Source organism: Carcharhinus amblyrhynchos, chromosome 9 (assembly GCF_965287045.1).
Source record: "Carcharhinus amblyrhynchos chromosome 9, sCarAmb.v2.hapA, whole genome shotgun sequence".
NCBI classification, from domain to species: Eukaryota; Metazoa; Chordata; class Chondrichthyes; order Carcharhiniformes; family Carcharhinidae; genus Carcharhinus; species Carcharhinus amblyrhynchos.
Genome location: NC_137332.1, coordinates 80185060 through 80203384, shown reverse-complemented (window position 1 = coordinate 80203384; position 18325 = coordinate 80185060). Strand labels below are relative to the sequence as shown.

The window sequence follows — 18325 nt, the reverse complement described above, 5'->3', positions numbered from 1 at the left end:
GGGATTCTCCCCAAAAAATTCAAAGTTCCCACTGTGAGGGAAAATGGGAGTAAATCCCTCTAGGTTTTTTAGTGCGATTTCCAGTATAAATCTCTGATACTCTGTGAATGACAGAGTGCCCTCGCAGGATTCACTCTGAAAATCAGGGGACAGGGCCTTTTCACACCCAAGAGGCCCGCTGCATAGCGCTGAGCGGGCCACTGCGCACACACCGGTCTGTCAGCATGGAGATCAGCGCATACACAGTGGCCCCACATTGCCAGCCTCCAGATCACTGGTCAGCCTTGCAATCCCTATTGTTGGTCTCCTGGATCTCTCAGGGCTTGCCCCGTCCCACTCCCCCCCACACTCCCCACCGCCCCAGCCCTTAACCCTCCCTGACCTCCCACCACCCCGCCCATAACACAGCCAACCCTGATCTACCCCCAGACAACCTTCCCTCAGCCTGGTGGCCAACCCGGATTGCCTTCCTGTCTCCCTTTACCAGTGATCCCAATGCAGAGTGGCTGTGTGATTTCCCCCCCATCCCCACTGATTGCCCCCTCAATAGGCCCTGCCGTCTTTGGCTCCACTCCCTTAGTACTACCATATGCGTGGGTGGGTAGTGCTGAGCGTCTCTTGGGGGTCAGGGGGCCAGGCTGGCACTGCCAAGGGACAATCCCCCTTACACCTGACTTCCTGGGAGACCTTAATGGCCCCTCTTCCCTCCAGTGCGGTCGCACCGCCTGTTCCCTGTTAGTAGGGAGCAGGAGTAAATATCACTGGAGTGAACCACTCCTGGCTGGGAGGAGAGATGCTAGTGGGCCCAGATGTAAATATCGATTTCAATATTGAAATCAGCTCTACACTGATTTCTGGTGCAGAGCTGATTACGTTGAAAATCATGGGCACGGAGACTCACAGACGCCATTGCGCCCAGCGGGAAGCCCGCGAAGTGGCCCATACTTATGTCTCCTGGCCCAGTGCGCCACTAGAGCAGCGTAGCGGGCAGGGAGAATCCCACCCCGTCCCCAAATGTGATAGTGAGACCCACATTCTCACTTCACTGGAGAATGATAGTGGAGTTGATTTGGGGCAGGGCACTTAATGAGGGGAGGAAAGTACACAGGTGACAGAGCTGCACAGAAACTACAGCTATCATTTGTTGGAACCATTGACAGCAGTCATCTGAACTGAATTTTCAATCATTCACTGACCTCACCTCAGGAGATGTAGAGATGCTGGCATTGGACTGGGGTAAAAACAGTAAGAAGTCACACAATACCAGGTTAGAGTCCAACCAGTTTATCTGGAACCTTACATACACCTGATGAAGGGATTACTATCAAATAAACTGGTTGGATTCTAACCTGGTGTTGTGAGACTTCTTACTGTGCTCACCTCAGAGTACAAGCTTCACTGACAAAGCAAAGCTATGTCCGTGTTGACCATTGTTTCATCCCTGACTCAGAAGCACAGGGAATGCTTTCCCTGGTGATGAACACACAGTAAGAAGTCTCACAACATCATGTTAAAAGTCCAACCAGTTTATTTGACAGTTTATTTGATTTTACTACCAAATAAACATATTGGACTTTAACCTGGTGTTGTGAGACTTCTTACTGTATTTACCCCAGTCCAATGCCGGCATCTCCACATGATGAACGCACACACATTAAAAGACTGTTTGATCCTTTGCCAGGCCACTTCTTGTATTTATTCCCCTTCCATTGTGTGACTGACCACTGGCACAAAGCAATGGAAAATCCTGGGCAACCTCCCTACTCTGTTTGGAACACGCAGTGACTGAAGAGTTCAGCAGCAGCCTGGAATGATTTCTTCAACATTTGAAACCTGCAATTCCACACCACATTCCTGAATGACAATTTGAACCCTGGTTCAACATTCTACTCTATCAAACACAGTTTTTGTAAAGGGAGCTGGTTGAGTTGTAAATAATAAAGAACAAACAACAGTACAGCACAGGAACAGACCTTTCAGCCCACCAAGCCTGCACTTAATATAATATTGCACTTTGCACTTTTGCATGCATTCTTACCTATCTAATCATGGCCAGAGATTGAAATCTAATAGTTTCTTTTCCAGTTCCTACTTCATTTCCTTTGATGTCTCCCAGAGACTTATCCTTGGCCCTCTTCTATTTCTTGTCCACATTCTGCAACATCGTTCAAAAACACAACGGGTGCAATCTTTCTGGTCTGCTGTGCCAGTCAACGCAGCAGGCCGGGAAGAGAGCGTGCCAGGCTTTCACACCAGGCATGAGCCGGTCCTCATACCAGAAGGCATCTTCTCAGCTCTGTTTTGTTGGCACGTGCCTAAAAGGGCACGAAGCCGATTTAAATATTAATGTAATGACTTAAATGACATTAACTCATCTGGCACGGCTGTTTCCGGCCTCCCAGAAGTGTCAGATGAGAATCGTTCATGGTCCCCATCCAATGGGGAATAGACGTGATGACCACGTCGGAGGAGTGGTATCAGAGGCCATTAAAGGCCTTGGGTGGTTGGGGGCATGGTCAGGTAGTGCCCATTGAGCACCATAACAGTGATAGTGCCAAGGGGAGTGAGACCTGAGTGGGAGTGGGACTATGACAGGGGGCAGGGGGGAGTTACTGGTTTCTGAACATATTTCAACTCTCATTGAAGAACTCGCCCATTTATACTGATCTGGCTTCAGGGGTTCAGGGTCACAGTTCTAAGTATAAACAGTGTAATGGTGCACATGGGCATATCAGTCAAGTAGGGATTTTTAGTTACCTGTTTGGTCACAATGATATCAAGAGAATGAAATAACAGGGGAGAGGTGGTCACACTGAGCAGAGAAAATTGAGGAAAAACGTAAAAGCAATGTTTGTTTTGAGAGGATTTAAAAGGTTAAAGTATTTTGGTGCTTGATCTAATCTAGGATCCATGTTAAATGGGCACTGCCATTTGAATCTATTTTAAAGGGGCATTCATTGTGAAATTAAAGCGAAATCAGAGAACGATGTAAGATAGTTGCCAAGAAATCAAATAGAAGCCTTTACCAAGAGAGTGGAGGGAATGTAGAACTCTCTACCACAAGGAGTGAGCAGCTCAGAAGCACTTAGGAGGAAGCCAGATAACCATGTAAGGGAGAAAGGAAAAGAGGGTTTTGTTGATAGAGTTAGATGAGGAAAGATAGGAGGGGGGTTGACTGGAACATAAAGGCAGACACGGACTGGTTAGATCAAATGGCCTGTTTCTGTGATGTATGTTCAATGGAAATTAATACTATAAGCTTAAATGGGGAGATTAGATCAATTTTTTTTGCAAAAGATTAAAATGGGGAACATATTATTGAAAGTGGCTGAGAATATGAGAGACTTGATGAGGCAGGGATATGGTGAAAGAGTGAAGAAATGGGAATAGAAGGTTGTGATGAGGAGCTAGCACTGACACGAAAGACTGAATAGCTTCTTTGGTATTGATATTTTTGTGATTCGGTGAAATATTTAATCTTTAGCTGACACAGATTGGTTCAAAGCTCAGATAGCATCCACAGGCATTTTTTAAGTGACTATATAGGAAAAAAAATTCAGGTGCATCTTCATGCATCTAATGATTAATCCTTTACTGATACTAAGCTATAAAGTCGTACCAGACAAAGTTCTTCTTCCCCACTGTGCCAGTACCAAGCTTCCCTTTCCTACAATAGCTGACTGTTTGTCCTCTCTGATTGAGACTGGCAGTTTGATCCCAATAATATATTGGTTTCTGTAGTACTGTGCAGTCAGATGAGCTAGAGAATAGATTGGGCCAGACCACCAACTGCTACTTTTAACTTCTCAGTGTCAGACTCATGAACTTTTAAAACAGCATATACTTATATCATACCCTTACTGTAAAAAGAATCCCAAGATACTTCACAAGACATCACTGCAGGAGTTCTTCAGGGTAGTGTCCCAGACCCAACCATCTTCAGTTGCTTCATTAATGATGTTTCGTCCGTCAAAAGGTCAGAAGTGGGGATGTTCACTGATAACTGCACCATGTTCAGCACCATTTTCAACTCCTCAGGCACTGAAGTACTGCAGCATGGACAATATACAGGTTTGGGCTGACAAGTGGCAAGGAGCGTCTGTACAAGTGCCAGCAATGAGTATCCCCAACAAGAGAGGATCGAACCATCACCCCTTGACATTTAATGGCATTTACCATCGCTGAATCCTCCCCTATCAACATCCTGGGAGGTTACCAGAAGTGGAATTAGACTAGCCATATAAATACTGTGGCTTCAAGACGCAAGCGGCTAAGAACGATGCAGCTCCAACAACGTTGAAGAAGCTCAATACCATCCATGTCAAAGCAGTCCACTTAATTGATACTCTTTCCACAAACATTCAATCTCTCCACAACTGATGAACAGGTGGCAGCAGTGTGTACCATCAAAAAATCCATCAAGACTCCTCAAACAGCATCTTCCAACTCACGTCATTGTCATCTAGAAGAACAAGGGCAGAGGATTGCCAGGAATACCATCACCTGGGGGTTCCCCTCCAAATCGCTCATCATCCTGACTTGGAAATATATCACTGTCCCTTCACTGTCTGGGTCAGATTACTGGAGGTTTCTTCCTGATAGCAGTGTGGGCGTACCTACAAGGATTGCAGTAGCTCAAGGCGGCAACTCACCATCATTTTCTCAAGGGCAACTAGGGTTGGGCAATAAATGCTGGCCTAGGCAGCGATGCCCACATCCTACAAATGAATCTTAAAACAAAATTTTATCCAGTGTCATGTATTAGGATTAGGAAATTAGGATAGAAAAGATGGGTTTTAAGAAACATCTTAAAAGAGGAAAGTGAGGTGGACAGTTTGAGACTTTGTGATAGCTTCACAATTAGATTTGCATCTTATTTTCACTCCTTCATTCTGTGCAAACTGCTGACTTGCTCTGTACAAATCCTTGTCACCTTTACTGTCTTGATTTAGTCCATGGAGTCTCCAAACTACACCCCAAAAACCAAATATGGTCTCTGATCCCAGGCAATTTAGTAGTGTTATTTCTCTACTCAATCAGCTTTTATCTTATTTTAATTCTGTGAATTGGAAGATTTAGAAAAGTCTGTTTATGATGTTGCTGCTTTATTGGTGAATAAATCCAAAATCAGGAAAAAAAAGTGACAAGACTTTCATGATTTCAGGTATTGCAAGTGTGTTTTATAGCTAATTGATCAGTTTAGAATTCTAATCACTGTTTTAATGCAGGAAACATAGCAAATAATTTATGCACAGCAAGCTCCCACAAATAGCAATGAGATAAAGGACCAGATAATCTCAAGTGATGTTGATTGAGAGACAATTATTAGCCAGCACACTGGAAGTACTTTCTGTTCTTCAAATTATGCTTTGAGATTGTTTATGTCCACATATATATTTGCACATGAAAATTTTCTGGGGAAAGCATACAAAATGAATATATCTCATCCAAAAATATCATCAGTAACTGGGTGCTTAAACAGATGGTTCTCATAATACACAGCAACAGAACAGATGCTATAAAAGGGGGATGAAAAGATGATTTCAGTTGTCTTTATATGGTGTGACAAGAGCATAAAGATGACACACTGAATATAACAGGCTCAAGAAAACTGCAGGATGCAAGTTCTCCAACTTAATATGCTGGTTATACAGAGGAGTACAATATCATGAGCATTTTTAACAACAGTTCAGAGTGGATAGCTATTTCCATAATGTTCCTTCAGACTATCCTCCATGATAGAAACCTCTATGAAAGTGTGCTCTCTAAGCTCAACGAACCAAATGCCAATGAAATTCTTGATGAAACGGTAAATTATTTCCTATGACACTGCAGTTATAAAGGAGATGCAGGAGGAAGCCCAGAAAACTACTTTTAAATCTTAAGATTTAATGAATCAGCTACCCATCACCTTTGAATTGACATAGGCTTTTATGTAATTAACAGCGTTTGTGGTCCAAGAATAAATGTGCAGCAACTGAGGTACAGTTGTTCATAGTTATAGTGCAAGACTGAAAACCCAGTGATCAGGAGCACAAGTCACACCCTGGCAAGTTGTAAAGCTGTATTCAACCGTATTCTTTAAGAGACAAAAGCTATTAGATTTGTGTAAAAGCCCAAGTCTTCCAAATATGCCTGTAAATCATTGTTGTAAATGCACCAATTTTAGTTTTGATAAGGGTGCTTTAAAACCACAATAGTTGTTGCAGTGTTACAGAAAGAGTCAACCAAAAAGGAAAAAGAGAAATGAGGGAAGAATGAGGGTGCCTAACTGATCTCCCTTTCTCCCCAGGCATATACCATAAGTACCTCCACAGAGGACAGACCTATCACTGGCAATTCCAAGAAGGTTCAGAGTAAGATGGAGAAGAAGGAAAACTGCACGAATCCTCACAGAAGCATAAAGGAAGAAATGATTGATATGAGTACAAACTTCCTGCAGAGAGATGCTGCAGCCACCTACACCCAAACCGAGGTAGGAGACCAAGCCAAATAGGCAAACCATAGCACTGAGACATCTGGATCCCATTTATATTTCTTCCATTAGTTTGAAAAGCAGCTGTAGCAGAAAGTAATGCAAGAAAACTATGAAACAGAAAAGCACTGGTGACTAATAATTTGATCTGTTCCAAGATCTAGAAGTGGGTCTTGTCTACAAGCACTCTCCCTTCCCCTCCACTCCAGCATGACAGATCTGACCAAGAGTCGTGAACATATTGGTGATAGCTCCAAGCTTGAAAAAAATGACATTTTTATTGTGAGTTTTTGTGCTCATCTCAGTCAGGGATAGTTAACACCCGAAACCATCAAATATCCCAAAGGCGGGTTTATATTCAGACTTTCTCTCGCGCAGAAGACAATGCCTGTGTGCTGCTTTGCCATGTTTTAAATGGCTTAATGCAGCTCCACCACCTTGGGAACAAAGTGTTTCGCAGGTCATTGATTCTGCTGCAAGAAACGGAGAGCTGGGTTTATTGTTGTAAATATAAGGACCTGAGCTTAGTGGCTCTAAGTTCAAATCTCACCTGGGCAAGATGAAAAACCTGATTATTTGCAATAGCAAAAATAAAGCTGCTGTTTATAATAAAGCCCATATAATCCCCTAATATCTTTCAGGAAGTGGAAATTGCCACTTCGACTTGATCTCACATGAACAGCACTCTTGCCTTTGGATTTGCTTCCTGCAAATCGAACTCAAATTTCCTTAGTCAAAGGAGCTCCAGTCACCTATAATCCAGTCAAGAATAAAGCTTCCCCAATACTGTCCCAATAATGAGCCTCAGCCTCTGGAAAAGCACCTCCTGCTGCTTCAGCGACTCATTAAGAAGTCTTACAACATCAGGTTAAAGTCCAACAGGCTTATTTGGTAGCAAAAGCCACTAGCTTTTGGAGCGCTGCTGTTTTGTCAGGTAAGTAGGAGTTGCAGCACTCCGAAAGCTAGTGGCTTTTGTTACCAAATAAACCTGTTGGACTTTAACCTGGTGTTGTGAGACTTCTTACTGTGTTTACCCCAGTCCAACGCCGGCATCTCCACTTCAGTAACTGCCAGTTTTCCATTTCCTGAGTTCATCTGAGCATGATGGCTCATTGGTGCCAGATTAGGCAGAGTTTTGTGCTGTGGTTCAGTGCCCACTCAAAGCAGAACTGCTCAAATTCATTTCGGCTTGGGAAGGATCTTTAATGATCAGCAACAGATCTAATCAACCTGAGCAGAATCCTAGAGAGAAAACAGCAGAGTTTTTAATTCTTATGTTGACAGGTCGAATATTAAGGGCAGAGGTTTTGTGCTTCACCAATGTCAGAAGTGGAAGTGGACAGGGCCTGAAAATATCTTGCTGGCCTGCATGTTTCACGACCCTGTGCTCGGTGCTGGCCAATTTGGCTGAAGCTAATGCTGGGGCCTGACAGGACTACCTGTCCCATGAGGTGAGCAACCAGTTAGGGTTCATTACGAGCCTTGTTAATGAAGGGCATTGAACAGAGGCTGACTGGGATTTTCCATTTGGCCTCCAGTTTCTTCTGCAACTGAGACAACCCACCAGAAATGGGCATTTTACAGCAGGCTGGGGTGTCAGCACATCAGGTAGACTGGGTGCAAATATAGCCAAGAGCTGCTTGGAGAGGAAATTCCCCTACCCATATTGGTAACCTGGCTGCTTTTCTTGTTTTCTACTTAGTGACCGAGAGGACACCTTTTTGTTGAAGCATTCTCTCAGTTACTTACTCTTTATTTCAGTCTGCTGCTGCTGTATCAAGCCTTTGGTTCATCAGCTTCAAAAGCCTGGCCACTGCTTTTCATTGAACAGGGAGACTACGTCCGTGCCAATTAACAGGATGGCCAGATCAGACCCAAAGAGTGGCTTGTTTCCCTCCTGGGCATGAGTTTCAGATACAGAAACAGACTCAACTCCTGTTTCCTGCCCTCAAAGTGAAAATTCAGCACTAAGTCTCTGTTCTGTTAAAATGCATATGTAATGATGCATGCCATCTCGTCCAGAATACAAAAGGTATTTATTAACGAAGAAAAACTGTGCAGAGAATGGCGGCCCCCAACTGCTCTGGACCAGACCACCAGCAATCCCAGAGCAGCCCGCCAACTGCCCCAATCCCTACATGGTTTCAGACTGTCTTCTGCCTAAGATAGGACTCCACCCCCTGCGGTGATTATACACATTCAGTCCAAATTGGACCCTCTTCTGTTGTGTTGCTTTTAATAGGACATTGCCACAATGTCGGGGAGATGAGAAGGGTTCATTTGAAAAATAGCAAGGAAGAGGAGTGAATGAGATCTGGAAATTCCTTGGAATATTGGAAGGGGAAAGTAATACTGCAGCTTAAACTCACTCTTGAAGTGCAAAAGAAGAATACGTAGGTGGCTGTCTGACATGATAACTGAACAGAAGTAAAGCCCCAATTCTAGCCTACATGCACCTTTAAAGAAAATTGCTGAAGAGCTTGAATATGCTTCTTTTTACATTTCAAGGCAAAAACAACAAGCTATTCTCCTTTTTATTGTTCCTGTCAATAACTGAGAGTTATTAACTTCCAATTTCCAATGTCGTCATAGTGAACTGACTTTAAAGCAAACTTATGTCTCAACCACAAAGTGCAGGACGAGAGTCCTGTTCATGTGAGATCAAGTCAAAGTGGCAATTTCCACTTCCTGAAAGACATTAAGGGACTATTTGGGCTTTATAATAAAACAACAGCTTCATTTTTGCTATTGCAAATAACCAGGTTTATGAAATTCAATTTCTCATCTTGCTCTGGTGAGATTTGAACGTAGAAGATTTCAGCATTTCCCATTTTGTCCAAAATGCTGGTTAATCACTCTTCTCCATCTCGTCCTGCCAGTCATCCATTTTTCTTCCAATCCTGCTGTGTTCAAATCCCCCAGTGCAGCTTCCTTCCATCTAGTCTTACGCCATCCTCTCCTCCTCCTTCCTGGCAGTCCCATCCCCAGCCCATCATGACATGTCCTCTTTCCCTCTGCTTCATCTGTTCCCACCTTTTCAATCTCTTCTTGGTTACTTTCTTTGATGCTCCCACAATCTTCATTGACCTCCTGATGTCATGGTTCCTGATTCTGCCCTTTCTTGACTCTCCACAAATATATTTCAGCATTTGTATCTCATTAGTATCTCATCATTGTTCCTCTCTTCTTGATGTCACCCAAGTTTCTGCACAATGCAGAATCTTGTAGATTCTACCTTTCAGTTATAGAGGTACTTCTCGATCACAGAAAACTGTCCCAATTACTCCAGCCAGAGCTAATCCATTGCTTAATTTCCATTCCCATACTACCATAATTAATTATAACTCAAAATCTGTATAGATTCAATTTAAGCAACATTTAGATCCTTTTGTAAGTGACACTGGGGTAGAAGTCATTTCACTTTGGCTGAAAGAACCCAAAAGCATTTCTGAAAAGAACTTTAGTGTCACACTGCACAATTTTCCCATGAGGTCACTGGGAGAATTTAGAATTTCCTTTGAATAGCACAAGATTTCCTGATGGATCCATGCACTACACAGGGTGTTACTGTGCCAAACCATAGGAGGTCTGATCTGTTTGTAGAACTAATTGGCCTTGGATGGGACAACTCAAGTTGGTCAGGCTGTCCCTGGGAGTAATCAGCTCAGGGGAGAATCAGTAAGAGTTCTCATTCACAATGAGCCCGATTTTACCATTTTGATTCTAAATGCTAAGTCTGGGTGCAATTCAGGTCCAATTTGGAAATATGTTCTCAGGCACTTAGCCTGGAAAAAAAATTGGGAATCTGAATCACACTGTGGGCGGGGCTTATGGCATCTGAAATGCTGCTGCTCTGATTTGAGTTCTGAACTGCGCATGCGCAGAGAGAAAAAAAAATTGAAAAAGCGCACCCCTGTCACATTGCTCCTGGATTGCAAAAAGTGGATAACGCAGCTCGGGAGCAAAAAGCAGGAGCGATGGCCCATACAGACATCACCCCACCCCCACAACATAACTGTCCCTCTTGTTTATCCACCCCTCTGCTACCCAGATCGATTGCAATCCTCTGCCCCCCCTCTCCCCACTGATTGCCCACAGAGGGGCAGTGGACCCTCCTGCCCCCTCTCCATTCTACCAGTGAATGATCGTGCTTCCTTCCCCCTCCCCACCAGAAATCCATCTGACCTCCCTCCCTCCCACCAGAGAGCGACCTGACCTCCCTCCCTCCCCCTCCTCCTCCTCTACCACCACCACCACCACCCCCCCACACACTGACCAACCTGAGTCAGAGAGCCGTTGAAAGCTCTGAACTTACCTCTTCAGAAACTGAAGCGCCCGAAACAGACCTTTGCTGAGCAGGTCTGTTTTGCGCCGAATCTGGACGCTCAATCATGATGGTAAAGGGGGAAGTGCTGGTAAAGTTGGGCGGGCTGTTCATTAATTCAATTTAAATGCATGTGCCCGTTTTGGCCATTTTTGGGCCTTTGTAAAGTGGGCATCTGCATGGACGCAGATTGCGTTAATGACCTCACGCCTGACTTTACCAAGATGCAATGGTAAAATCGTGCCCAATGGATACCTTTTGCTTTTAACCTCTCATTAAATGATCCATGGATCGGTTATTCTGATCGATTAGTTCCTAAAGTGGAACTTAAACCTGGCATTTCTGGGTCAAAAGCAGAGATGCTACCCACTGTACTGCAGGATTTCCTCACAATACAGACTCTTCTGGTTAAAATAACAAAAGTGTAAATGAAATACATTTTCTGTGCTTTACTTAGCCAGCTGATTAAGAATCTGACAAAGTCTGTATTGTGGTTTTAAAGCTGGAATCTGATTTATTAACACCTGGGATCCTCTGTGAGCCCTTGAATATTTCTCCAAAATAATGGCCTCCAAATCTGGTTTGTTTAAAGGAGAGACACATCCGTACGTTGGCTGAAATGTTTGACAAAGAGCTCAGCCAGAAAGGAAGTGACAATAAAAATACCAAACCACCTGTACTGTTGCACACAAAGGGGAAAGAGTTTCAGAGGCACCAAAAGCATAAACATTCCCAAGGGCCAACCATTTTACGAGCAACATACTACAAGGCAAAGGCTTCGGAGGAAGCAGAGGTAGCAGGAGATGAAGAAGTGGCAGAGGACGAGCGTAAGTACACGATGATATTTTTGATTGGGTCAGGGTCTTGGGACACCCTGATTTCTGGAAAGGCACAAGTTTTTTTTGTTACATTAAATGGAGTCAATAGACGTAGAAAGCTTTCTAATGGGCATTTCCACCTTTTGAGTGCATATATTGTTTTCTTTCGCTTATTCACTTCCTCCACTTTTACACATCGATGTGCACAGCTCCACCCCATCTGTGTATTCCAACATTTGCACTTACTCCCTCCACAGTATTTCTCACATTCTGACTGCATACCTCCTTTGCGTCTTTGTTTGCTTTATCTTGCAGGCACATTGCAAGTGATTACTTTGTCACAACACCAGTTTGGCAACCCAGCAAGTCAGTTTTTGGATTTGTCGTTCGAGACCTTTTGAAGCTGGTGACTGCTATTCAAATGTTTTGTTGGCAGAAATATGCCGTGATTATTCGGGCAATATCATCCATGCTTTAGGAAAATCAACTGAGTTTTCATGTTGTGTTCATCAAGGTGCTGGAATGTAATATTTTTCCCTTATTTGTGGAAGGCATGTTAAGTATGGGATAAAATTTGCTGTAATCTGCCCAACTGCGTCTATTGCACCAGTGCAACCTCCCAATTTCCAGTTGCAGTCATGCTGCTAACTCTGGTTGGATGCATTCCAATTGGCTACATTTGGTGACGCTGCAACTGCAGAGGGCGCACTTCCCACACGTAGTCGCAGTGCCTGAGAGGTCAAAGTCACTGATGTCCAATGCAGCTCTGTATTAAAGATGGTTTTTAAAATTTCATTTATGGGATGTGGGCATTGCTGGCTAGACTGGTAATATTGCCCATTCCTAATTTCTCTTGAGGCGGTGATGATGAGCTGCCTTTTTGAACCACTGCAGTCCGTGTGGTGTAGGTACACCCACAGTGCTGTTAGGCTGGAAATTCCAGGAATTTAATCTAGCGACAGTCAAGTAACAGCAATATATTTCCAAGTCAGGATGGTGAGTGGCTTGGAGGGTAATGTATAATTGGTGGTGTTTTCATGTGCTTGACGCCCTTATTCGTCTAGTTGGTAAAGGTCACGGATTTGGAAGGAGCCTATGTGAGTTGCTTCAGTGTAGCTTGTAGATGATACACAAGGGTGCCACTGTGCATCAGTGGTGGAGGAACTGAATGTTTTATGGAAGGGGTGTCAATCAAGAGAGCAGCTTTGTCATTGATGGTGCCAAGCATCTTAATGTTATTGAAGCTACAATCATTCAGGCAAGGGTAGAGTATTCCATCACACTCCTGACATGCATTAGGAAGTAAGGAGGTAACTTACTCACTGTAGAATTCCTAGCTTCTGAACTGCTCTTGTAGCTACAGTATTTATATGGCTAGTCCAATTCAGTTTATGGTCAATGTTAACCTCCAGGATGTTGATAGTGAAGGATTTAGCAATGGTAATGCCATTGAATGTCAAGCAGCAATGGTTAGATTCTGTCTTCTTGGAGGTGGTCATTGCCTGGCACTTCAGTGGCATGAATGAATTGTTATTTGTCACCCTAAGCCTGGATATTGTCCAAGTCTTGATGTCTCTGGACATAGACTTCTTCAGTATCTGAGAAGTTGCAAATGGTACTGAACTTCGTGCAATCATCATGTATATCCTAATTTCCGACCTTATTGATGATGGTTGGGTCTTAGATACTACCCTGAGGAACTTCTGCAGTGAGGTCCTGGAACTGAGATGATTGACCTCCAACAAACCATCTTCCTTTACGCCAGGTGTGACTCTGACCATGGAGAAATTTCCCCTGATTCCCATTAACTCCAGTTTTGTTAGGGCTCCTTGATTCTGCACTTGGTCAAATGTTGCCTTGATGTCAAGGGCAATCACTCTCACCTCACCACTGGACTTCAGCTCCTTTGTCCATGTTTGAAGCAAGCCTGTGATGAAGTCAGGAGTTGAGTTCCCCTATTTGAACTCAAATTGAGCATCAGTGAGCAGCAAGTTACAAAGCAAGTGCTGCTTAATTGCACGGTTGATGATTCCATCCATCACTTGACTGATGATCAAGAGTAGACTGATGGGGTGATAATTGGTCGGGTTGGATTTGTCCTGTTTCTTGTGTACAGGACATACCTGGGCAATTTTCCACATTGCTGGGTAGATGCCAGTCTTGTAGCTGTACTGAAACAGCATGGCTAGAGATACAGCAATATCTGGAGCACATGTCTTCAGTAATATTGCCAAAATATTGTCAGGGCCCATAGCTCTTGCAGTATCCAACATCTTCAGCTGTTTCTTGATATCACTTGAAATGAATGGAATTCATTGAATACAGACAGTTGTGATCTCTGGAGGAGGCCAAAATGGATCAAGCACATGGCACTTCTGGCTGAAGATTGTTGCAAATCCTTTACTCATATCATTTGTTCTGATGCGCGGGGTTCCTCATTGAGGATGGGGATATTTGTGGAGCCTCCTCCAGTGACCTGTTCAATTGCCCACCATCATTCAGTCCGTATCTGCGAGGGTTGAAATCTGATCCCGTTGGGTTGTGGAATCGCTTAGCATTGTCAATCACTCGTTACTTATGCTATTATGCTGCTGATTTGAGGAAACGTTGAGCAAGTTGGCCTATACTCACTGGAGAATAAGAGAATTGAAATGTATAAGGTTTTAAAGAGGCTGGATGCTGAGAGGATGTTTCTCCTCATGGGGAAATCTAGAACAGGCAGGCAGAGTTCAAAAATAAGGCGGATCCCATTTCATTTCAAATAGAAATTTCTTCTGAGGATGGGCAGGCTTTGGAATTCTCTTACCAGAGAGCATTGGAGGCTAAGTCATTGGGTATATATAAGGCCAAGTTAGTCAGATTTTTGATCAATGAAGGAATCAAAGGTTATATGAGGATCAAGCAGGAAACTGCAATTAAGGCCACAGTCAAATTGACCATTGTCTTATTGAACAACAGGATACATTCAAAGTGCTGACTGGCCTAACCCTGCACCCTATTTTTTATAATCTTATGTTAGTACATATGCCATTAGAATATTTAAGAAATACAGTGTGGTTTATTTATGAAGCATTTTGAAGAGCTTTTAGATGTAAACTGATACAAGGGTTTGCTTTATTTTGACTGTTTCTAACTAACACTTGTTTTTGGGAAATAGGATGTTAGATTTTGAAATGACTCCAAGCTATGAAAATCCTCGCTCCAACATTGGTTCAAACTGTTACTTAGTTCAATGTTATAACTTGTGGGAAATGTTGACAATTGAAGCTGTACTTAATTCCAACAGTGATGTCATCGTTCAAACAGCTTTGAGCCAGAGCCAATAAAATATCCCATTTTGCAAGTATCTTGATGTGACCAAATTAACTGTGATTCTTAAAATACTGTAAGTCAACCAGCTCTTAATGAACATTGAGTTGAACTTAAAAACAGGAAATATGCAGCAGGTCTGCCACCCAAAAAAAGAGTAAAGATAGAGATGCATTATGGGTGGGACCTTTCATTAGAATTTCAGTTAAACTTAACTCACCTTTTCTTGCTGTTATCAGAAAACAGCTCAGCCAGTGGTGAAGATGCAACTCTATTATTTTTGGATGATCAACTCATTAAGCACCTGGAGCCAGCGGTAAATGTTTCTCAGGTACCATATCCCATACTGGAACCTCTCACAACTATCAAACCAGAGACCAAGACGAAAGGAAGACACCAGCTAAATCTCACGGTCCTCACAGAGGTGCTGACTGCTGCCAGTCCAATTCCTATCACAGTCCCAAAAGGTCCTGGTGTGACTGTTACCTCCAACAATACTAATGTGACTACCTCTTCTGCAGCAATCCCAGATATACGCACTGCAGCACCCAAACAAACCACTACCACTGTCCCCAGTATTTCTTCCATCACATTTCTGAACAAAACTCTTGCTTCCACTCTTTCTATACCTGCCACAAAAATCACAACTTCCAGCACCATTGCAATTCCTATCATGACTGGTGAAAGGCACAACTCAACCTTTCTGGCTTCTGCCAACACCACAGTGTCCCTTCCACCACCCAGCTCTGCTCCTGTAACACATGCCGCCACCACCACAGCCCCCAGCAAAGTTCCTATGACCAACTCTGTTACCTCCACTGCTGACCTCAGCAGCAGTGCAGCCCCCACCAATACTGCAACCGCTACCATGAGCTCCTCACCTCCCTCAGCTGTTACCCTCACGACCACAGCAGTTACTATGAGCACAACACCTCTGACAACAGCAACGATGATGAGCACCACAGTGCCCACCACCAAAAACACGACAGTAACCACCACTGAAGTTCCCCTCACTGATGCTGTGACAATTGCAGCCACCAGCACAACCATGGCAGCTGCCACAATCACTGTACCCACCAGCACAACCACCGCACCCACCACCACCGTGGTCTCCACCACAACTGTGGTCCCCACCACAACCACCGTACCCACCACAACCACGGTACCCACCACAACCACGCTACCCACCACAACCACGCTACCCACCACAACCACGCTACCCACCACAACCACGATACCCACCACAACCACGATACCCACCACAACCACGATACCCACCACAACCACGATACCCACCACAACCACGCTACCCACCACAACCACGATACCCACCACAACCACGCTACCCACCACAACCACGATACCCACCACAACCACGCTACCCGCCACTACAATTCCAGTTACCACAGCTGTCACCACCACTACCACTCAAAGGACAACTGTTACAACTACTAAGCGTTCTCCAAAAACCAGAACGACTTCTTTGACTCCTATTGCCAGAAGGAGATCACTGATGGACTTCTCGCGGAGACAGCGTGTGAGCTATAAACCAAATAACAGTTACAAAACCTTTGGTAAGTGAGAAACTTGTTAAAGTTGAACTTTTTTTAAAAAAATTGATCATTTACGCAAGGTTCATCCTATTTATTGAGAAGTGTGCTGTGTTTTGGCAACAGTTTAAGTTGTCCTTCTGTTTTTATAATTTTTTAGGTGGCCTTCCAGACAGATTTACAGATGGTAAATAAATTAAATTAATAAACACAGAGACAGACACCAGGCAGAAAAATACTGATGGACAGATAGTCACAGTTTGATTTAGTGGGCAGTGCAGTGGCACAAAGGTTATCACTGCTGCTTCAGAACTCCAAGGACCTTAGTTCAATTCTGGTCTTGGGTGACTGTAAAGTTTGCACATTCTCTCCACGTGCTCAGATTTCATTCCACAGTCCAATAATGGTAGGTAGCTTGACCATGCTAAATTGCCTCAGTGTCTCAAGATCTGTAGGTTAGATGGATTAGCCATGGGAAATGTGTGGGGTTACAAGGATAGGGTGTGGAGAAGGCCTGGGTGAGATACTTTGTCAGAGAGCAGGTGCAGACTTGATGGGCCGAATGGTCTCTTCTGAACTGCACAGATTCAATGATTCCCAATTGTTTTTCTCGATTGCAGACTCTCTTTGGAAACCTCTTACCTCTCCACCCCCCTACTTCCATCCAGCACGTGTGAGGAATGGTTTTCCTGTTTTTCAGAGGTCATCTCATTTTGAAATTGATCCAACAACAAAATATTTTTATGTGCACAGGTGAAAAATAATAATAATGAACTGGATTATGAGATAATGACTATTGTCTGATAATGACTAAAGTCTGAAGCTATAGTCTGCCTTCATGGCGGGAAACTCGAGATCAGTCAGCCTCCATCGGCCAGGCAAGCTGCAGTATTGCTGCCAGTCACAATCGAAACAGGATTTACTGTACACTTAAAAATACAGTCTTTCCTAATCTTTCCATTTTCTATTCAAAGTGTACATAACTTGAATTGTATCAGGCGTTACTAAGCCTTTCCTCCACATCAGAAGTCCTCATGCTGGCTATGTCATTGTCTGAGAGGTTCTCATTGTTATAAGACCAGAAGATGATAAGACATAGGAGCAGAATTAGGCCACTTGGCCCATCGAGTCTGCTCTGCCATTCAATCATGGTTGATATTTTTCTCATCCCCATTCTTCTGCCTTTTCCCCATAACCCCCTGAATCCCCTTATTAAGCAAGAAACTATCTATCTCTGTCTTAAAGACACTCAGTGACCTGGCCTCCACAACCTTCTGTGGCAAAGAGTTTCATAGATTCACCACTCTCCAGCTGAAGAAATTCATCATCTCTGTTTTAAAGGATCGTTTCTTTAGCGTGAGGTTGTGCCCTCTGGATCTAGTTTCTCCTACTCGTAGAAACATCCTCTCCACGTCCACTCTATCCAGACCTTGCAGTATCCTGTAAGTTTCAATAATATCCCCTCCCCATCCTTCTAAACTCCAAGTATAGACCCAGAGTCCTCAACCGTTCCACAATTGTCATACCACCTTCTACAAAATTTCTGCTACAAAAGAACATCCCACTTTTTTAAAAAACAGGAGCACAGAACATCCTGTGTTTTTTTGAACATAATCAGTTTATAAGGCAGTGAAAATTTACCCAGAGACCCATTTTCAACATCTCATGAGCCATCTGCAGGTTGTGACCCCCACTTTGAAAAAGCCTGACAACCTAAGTCATGGCCAAAGAAGAATCTTGAGAGGAGGTAAAGAACTAGAGGTAAATCTGGAGCAACCTGAGAGCATGGGGCATGACAGGCTAGAGGCATAGCTACTAACAGTGGGCTGGAGAGAATTGGGGATATGCA

The 18325-nt window shown here is 43.7% G+C and overlaps 1 protein-coding gene across 1 annotated transcript in view; it reads left to right on the top strand.

Annotated features, from left to right (window-relative positions):
• LOC145347954 (olfactomedin-like protein 2B) overlaps positions 1–18325 on the top strand; it is a 53511-nt gene that overhangs the window by 18271 nt on the left and 16915 nt on the right. Inside the window, exons 4-6 of the mRNA XM_080195968.1 lie at positions 6293–6475; positions 11392–11626; positions 15166–16500. Of these exons, the coding sequence (XP_080052094.1) occupies positions 6293–6475; positions 11392–11626; positions 15166–16500 (1753 nt within the window). The remainder of the gene's footprint in view (positions 1–6292; positions 6476–11391; positions 11627–15165; positions 16501–18325) is intronic.